The sequence below is a fragment of the Penaeus japonicus genome, unplaced genomic scaffold (genome assembly GCF_977035675.1).
Source record: "Penaeus japonicus unplaced genomic scaffold, GWHDUDI00000001_assembly GWHDUDI00000014, whole genome shotgun sequence".
Classification (NCBI taxonomy): domain Eukaryota; kingdom Metazoa; phylum Arthropoda; class Malacostraca; order Decapoda; family Penaeidae; genus Penaeus; species Penaeus japonicus.
Genome location: NW_028234416.1, coordinates 33,376,391 through 33,383,890, shown reverse-complemented (window position 1 = coordinate 33,383,890; position 7,500 = coordinate 33,376,391). Strand labels below are relative to the sequence as shown.

Sequence of the window (7,500 nt, the reverse complement as noted above, 5' to 3'; positions counted from 1 at the left end):
AAGCTACCAATAAATGAATCAGGAACCATCAGACTTTCGCTAAACACCTTTTGTGTGTTCATTTCACATTCTCTCTTTCTCTTTCTCTCTCTCTTTCTATATCTTTCTCTCTTTTTCTTTCTCTTTCTCTCGCCTTCTCTTTCTCTCTTTCTCTTCTCCTTTCTCTTTCTCTCTCTCTCTCTCTATCTCTCTCTCTCTCTTTCTCTTTTTCTTTCTCTTTCTCTCTATCCTTTTCTCTTTCTCTCTTTCCCTTTCTCTCTCTCTCTCTATCCTTTTCTCTTTCTCTCTTTCTCTTTCTCTTTCTTGTTTTTATTGTATTTGTGTTCTGTTTTGTACATGCTCTTCATTATTTACATTATATGAAATATATATCTATAATTGATGTCAATTTTTTCACTGAAGTTATATGGATTTTAAGTTTTTTCGACAGATAGCTAGTCCTGTTACCCGTGTTCGAAAGATTAGTTTGTATCATGTCTTGGTGTTCGTGATAGGAAGTAATCAGCGATTGTAATTTGCCTTCCCTCCCTCCCATACTAATTTACCTTTCAAATATTCATAAACATGTCAGAACGAAAAAGGAGAGCAAAGGGGAAAAAAACGGGAAGTTGAAGATATATAACTACCTTCAGAAAAAGAAAACGGAGATTACTGGAGTGAAACGCTTAGATAAAAAAGAAAACGGGAATTTAGAGGATAGACTCACCTAAAATTCGGTCTGTCTGCTTCCACGCGTTCCATTCTGAACCACGCGCTCTTCTCGTCCTCCTCACAGAGTCCTCGCATCTTCAGCACAACGGGTTTGAGTTCCTGACAGGTCACGCAGAAGTGGTAGGTGTTCCCGCACGACAAATCGCCCCACAATTCGCGGTATGGAGGAACTAGCAGACCAGCACAGCTCTTGGATTTACTGAGGCCTTTGTCTTCGAAGTTTGTGTATTTGAGAGGAGAATTCTAAGTGAGAAAGGAGGATGGGAGTCGAATCGTTAAGCTTGTAAAGTCTGTTTTATAATATCCTGATAACACCTACTTGAAAATGTCAAGAAATATTTTAGATATATTTATTTATCTGTTATAGTTGTTGAATGGACTAAAACATAGTTACAAATATTAAGGAAAATGACGATGATCCAGAAAATAATGCTACTAGTAATCACCTACTCATAATAACACTCCAATTACTGCTTAATAATAACCCATGCCACCACCATCTAACCTAACCCAAAATACCCCACATACAAAAAACACACAAGAATCTCAAATAAATCCACCCGAAGGCACCACCACCACCTTTTCGTCCATCCACATCCCGTCCTCCACCTCGTCCTGGGCACCGATCCAGAAAAAGCCCTTGTTGTGGTTGGGTGGTTGGCACTGCTCCACCAAGCCCTCCACCGCCTCGTACAAGACCCGGTTTTGTTCCTCGCTCTCGGGAATCGTCATCCGGGTCTTGAGGTGGCGGCAGAAGTTCCGGGCATCTCGGAACGACATGCGCTTCCCGAAGACGGAGAATTCGTACCTGGAATGGGTTTCGTGCGAACAGTCGTCCGCTAAAATGTTAGCACTGGTGATATTTGGCTGAATCGTCTTATATATACATACATATATATATATATATATATATATATATATATATATATATATATATATATATATATATATACATATATATATATATATATATATATATATATATATATACATATGTATATATATACATATATATATATATATATATAAATATATATATATATATATATATATATATGTATATATGTATATATGTATGTATGTATGTATGTATGTATCATATAGATAGATAGATAGATAAATACAGAGAGAGACAGAGACAGAGACAGAGATAGGTAGGAAGATATATATGTGTATATATAGACAGATAGATAGATAGATAGACAGATAAACAGACAGACAAAAAGACATAGACACATATACGCCCTCCTGATTTCCTCCACAACACCAACACACCTCTGAGGATTGCAATAAGTGGAAGATTCCACCTCCACCTCCTTCACCAGTCCCTCAGAGACGGCTTCTGGGTTGATCCTCCACGAAGACGCCGTCCAAGCCACCAGGTCCCCTTCAGCCATGCCCCCGGAACATGTTGCAAGGGCGTTCACCTCCTGGAGACTCAGCGCCCTGGAGTAGAGGCTGGACGGGGGTGGGTTAGATTTTTTTTTATTTCTTTTTTTTTTATGAATGTCGTTGGTGGGATTGTAATGGTTGTTATTGTTGTTATTGATTTTTGTTTATTTATGATTAATATCATCATGGCTGTTATCATTGTTATTGTTATTATCATCACCAATATTATCTATGTTGATAATATCATTATCATTATTATCACTATCATAATCTTTATCATTATCATCACCATTGTTATTATCATTATCATCATTATCATTATTACCATTAGTAGTATAAGTAGTAGTAATAGTACTGCTACTGCTACTATAACTGTTGCTATCATTATAATTAATTGTGTAATTTAACCTTTTTTATCGTCATTATGATAATTATTCCTCGATCAATGTTCATCTCGAGTTATTAACGTAATTTTTAATCATACATTGTCATTACAATCGTGCGCGCGTGTGTGTGTGTGTGTGTGTGTGTGTGTGTGTGTGTGTGTGTGTGTGTGTGTGTGTGTGTGTGTGTGTGTGTGTGTGTGTGTGTGTGTGTGTGTGTGTGTGTGCTTGCGTATTCGTATTCGTGTGTGTGTGTGTGTATGTGTGTGCTTACGTATTCGTATTCGTGTGTGTGTGTGTGTGTGTGCTTACGTATTCGTATTCGTGTGTGTGTGTGTGTGTGTGTGCTTACGTATTCGTATTCGTGTGTGTGTGTGTGTGTGTGCTTACGTATTCGCATTCGTGTGTGTGTGTGTGTATGAGTGCATGAGCTTACGCGTACATATTCACGTATGCGTGTATCCATACGCAATCCCATTCTCGCGCGTGTATATGTATGTATATGTATGTACTCTCATGTGTATATCCACGCGTATATTTCATGTGCGTATGTGTATGCACCCACTTGAAGGCCGTGATGGTCCCGGAGAAGGACTGCTCTGCCTGGAAACCCCCGCCCACCATGTCCGTCTCTTGGCCCAACACCAGAGACCCGTTGGTGAGGATGCTTCGTTCTCTCATCTGCTCCCCGTAGGCTTCTCTGCAAAGGGAGGGGAGGGGGTGGGGTGGGGTTTGAGGGGGGAGGGGTTTGTTGAGTCTGTTTGTGTTTTTGTAACTTTCTATCTCTTTTCCTCCTTCTTTTTATATGTTCTTTATATTATTATTATTTTTTTTTTTTTGTTATTATTATCATTACCATTATTATTTTCATTATTATTATCATTATTATGATCATTATCATTATCATGATCATTATAATTATCATTATCATTATAATTGTTATTATAGTTACCATCATTATTATCATCATTATCATTATTAATACCACCAACATTATCACTACTAACATCAACATCATCTTCCTATCAAACTACCTACCTACCTACCTTTCTACCCCCCCCCCCACCCCTTAATCTCCCTCCCACTCTTTCCCTATTCATCTCCCCTCTCCCCCCCCCCACCCCTCATCCCCACCCACACCCACCCCACCACCCACACCCCAGACCCCCACACACCCACACCCCAACCCCAACCCCCCACCCACACCCCTCATCCCCACTCACACCCCACCCCCACCCCCATCCCCACCCACCCCCACACCCCAGACCCCTCATCCCCAGACCCACCCCACCCACACCCACACCCAACCCCCCACCCACACCCCACCCCACCCACACCTTCACCCCACCCCCTCCCACCCCACACCCCAACCCCCCATCCCCACCCCACCCCCACACCCACCCAGAACACACAGACCCGACACCTTACCCATTTAAATAGACAGTACCCGTCCCTTTCTCGGAATCTGCAATGACACACGTATGGTACCAATTTCCTGGGAAGATGATTATCTGAGTTTGGTCAGGAGAGTACACGTAGTTTCCTCCGAGGACGCCAAACACACGTTCGGGTTCTGTAAGAAAAAAAAAAAAAAAAGGAAAAAAGAAAAGAAAAAAAAGGTAAGGATAGGTGTCACTTACTCGTGTTGGGATTTCTTGGTTGGGTGAAGGGAGAGAAGGGATGCGGAGGGGGGGGGGGGGTTCTGTGTGTGTGTGTGTGTTTGGGAGGGCTGGATGGGGGGTTGTGTGTGTGTGTGGGGGGGGGGGGGGTTGTGTGTGTGTGTCGGGAGGGTTGTGTGTGGGGGGGGTGTTTTGTGGGTGTGTGGGTGTATTTGTTTATGTGTGTGTATGCATTTGTGTGTGTATGCGTTTGTGTGTGTGTGTGTGTGTGTGTGTTTGCTTGGGATGGGTGGGTGTTTTTTGTGTGTGGGTGTTTTGTGTGGGTGTATTTGTCTATGTGTGTGTGTATGCGTTTGTGTGTGTGTGCTTGGGGTGGGCGGGTGGTTGAGTATTATTATATATATATATATATATATATATATATATATATATATATATATATATATATATATATATGTGTGTGTGTGTGTGTGTGTGTGTGTGTGTGTGTGTGTGTGTGTGTGTGTGTGTTTGTCTATGTGTGTGTGTATGTGTGAGTTGGAAGTTTATCCTTAATGCCAAAAATCATAAAAATGACCTGTGATTCATGTTTCCATTTTCCACACTGTTTTCCAAGTATTGCGTGGTCTTTGTGATATAAAACAATTTATTTTACAATGAGCACCACGCCCAGTAATATTACATGTTTTTTAAATCTTTTACTTTACAATTTTCGTTTTAAAAGAATCTCTGCACAAGCAGTGTCATTCTTCATTACGAAATGAGAAAAGATATTACTTTATATTACTATATTTATCATTTTATTGTTATTATTGTTGTTATTATTATTGTTATCATTATCATTGTCCCTTTCATTTTTTGTTATTGTTACTATTATCATTACTATCAGTTATTATTATTATGATTAACATCATTTTCATTATCATTTCCATTAATTATCATTATCATCATTATTCTTATGTTTTTATTATTGTCATTATCATTATTATTATTACTATTACCATTGTTATTATAATTATCATCAATATTATCATTATCCTTGTTATCATTATCATTATCATTAATATTGTTATCATTACCATCATCACAATCAGTATCATCATTATCACCACCACTACCGCCATCATCATCATCACCATCATCATCATAACTATCATCATCTTCACCACCATCACCACCACCACCACCATCATCATCATCACCATCACCACCACCACCGCAACCATCATCAACACCATAACCATTATCATAATCAGCGAAACGAACTGATTAAAACCTAAACAAACACATACAAAGGGATATTCTCTCATGCACATACGCTCATTGTCATGCAGACCCGAGGTGAGAGGTCAGTGACTGAATGCAGGCTTGATGGGTCATGATGATAATAAATGATATTGATAATACTTATGATAAAGATTATTATGATGATGATGATGATAGTACTGGTGATTGTACGAATTATGATAGTAATGATGATAATGCCAATAAGAATGATAATGATGATAATGACGATTTTAGTAGTAGCACTAATGGTGATGATGGTAATAATAATACTTATAATGATGGTAATGATAGTGATAATGATGATTGTATTAATAACAATAATTATGACAATAATATTAACTATGATAATAGCAATGATTATGATAATAATAATGATAATGATAACAACAACAACACAATACTACTACTAACAATAAAGAAAATAATAATAGCAATAGTAATAATACCAAAAATGTGAAAATGAAAAACAAAAAGAGTAATAATAATATGAATATGAGTAATAATGATTATGATGATAATGATAATGAGGAGGAAGAGAAAGAAGAAGAAGAATTAGAAAAAAGAGAGAAAGGGGAGGAAGAAGAAGAAGAAAAAGAGAAAGAGAAAAAGTTAAAGTAACTTTTCTAGAGATGAATCTCAACCTTGACTATGTTGACTATGATGACTATGTTGAGTATGAGGAAAATATCATACCTACCCCTATTTACTTCAACATCAACTTTACTCATGTTAATTATGATGGCTATGCTGACTATGAGAAAGCAATTTTACCTACATACGAAATCAATCTTACTTATGCTGTCTATGAGGAAGATATGTTGCCACTTCGAGAGCACATAGCCACATAGAGGGAATCCTAAGGTTCTCTGACACTATGGTTACCACATGCCTATGGAACCCGACCTTAGATTATGATAAATGACATGATTAAGAAGTGATAACTACATAGGCGATTACTGTCTAACACCTTTGATATAAGGGCTTTTGATAAATAATTTAGGGGTGGATTGTCTCTGTCTGTGTCTATGTTTATAAATTCATTTGTATTTTTATCTCTCTCTCTGGTTATAACTGTCTGTATTTACTGTGTAATGTAGGCCTACCTGAGTATCTATATATGCTGTATCAGTATTTTTTTTTTTCATTAATATTATTATCAGTCTTTATCGACGTCAGTGTCTATTTGTATTGGCATTTATACTGTACATCTAGTTTCATATTTATATATATCTAATATCTGTTGATAATTTCCTTTTCTTTCCTATTTTTGTACGTTACTATATTCCTTATCAACATTAGAACATTCCTACACCAATAAATACCGACTTTTGAAAGGAAAAAAATAACGAAAAATCTCATGGCCTAACAATAAAACAGGATTTTTTTTCGCATGACATCGTAAAACCTTTCGTTATTCTTTCAAATGAGACTCTGCTTTGAGCTAACTGACTTTTATTTGATTTTTTTCAGACCATTGGGAAATGCTGAGACCTTTCGTTTTTCGTTTTTATGAATAATTCATAGGCCTATCACGAAATGGCAGGCGCAGGGCATGTGCCATTTTTAATCCGTTAAATATTAGGAGAAACAAGAATGAAGAGTGAAAGAATGAGAGAGGAGACGGAAGGGGGAGAAGGAGGGAGAGAAAAAGATTGATAGAAAGAGAGAGAGAGGGGGGGATGTGAGAGGAGATGAGAGAGAGAGAGAGAGAACGAGAAAGAGAGAGGGAGGTGAGAGGAGAGGAGAGGAGAGAGAGAAAGAGAGAGAGAGGAGAGGAGAGAGAGAGAGAGAGAGAGAGAGAGAGAGAGAGAGAGAGAGAGAAAGAGTTTATTTCCACTGCACTTACTGAATATATCTAGGAAAATACACGAAATTTAGTTTGAGATGTTATTCCCAAACACACTCACTCACTCACAACCATTAATTTTCGCCCAAATTACCTCGCAGCTTATCACTTTTATCTCTGAATATACGATGAATATCATTACCTATCCCTACTGGTTTCATTATCGCATTTGCCATCATCTGAACTAATGATTCGAGACTATATATTTCTTCCCTTATTTACTTATTCATTCCAATAGTCTTTCTGATATTCGTGGCGCATA

General features: G+C 37.9%; 1 protein-coding gene across 1 annotated transcript in view; it reads right to left on the bottom strand.

The window, feature by feature from the left end:
- Positions 1-7,500, bottom strand: part of LOC122251922 (uncharacterized) — a 42,150-nt gene that overhangs the window by 6,180 nt on the left and 28,470 nt on the right. Inside the window, exons 3-7 of the mRNA XM_086544146.1 lie at positions 3,915-4,059; positions 3,052-3,186; positions 1,987-2,169; positions 1,291-1,519; positions 707-954 (exon numbers count right to left, since the gene is read on the bottom strand). Of these exons, the coding sequence (XP_086400272.1) occupies positions 707-954; positions 1,291-1,519; positions 1,987-2,169; positions 3,052-3,186; positions 3,915-4,059 (940 nt within the window). The remainder of the gene's footprint in view (positions 1-706; positions 955-1,290; positions 1,520-1,986; positions 2,170-3,051; positions 3,187-3,914; positions 4,060-7,500) is intronic.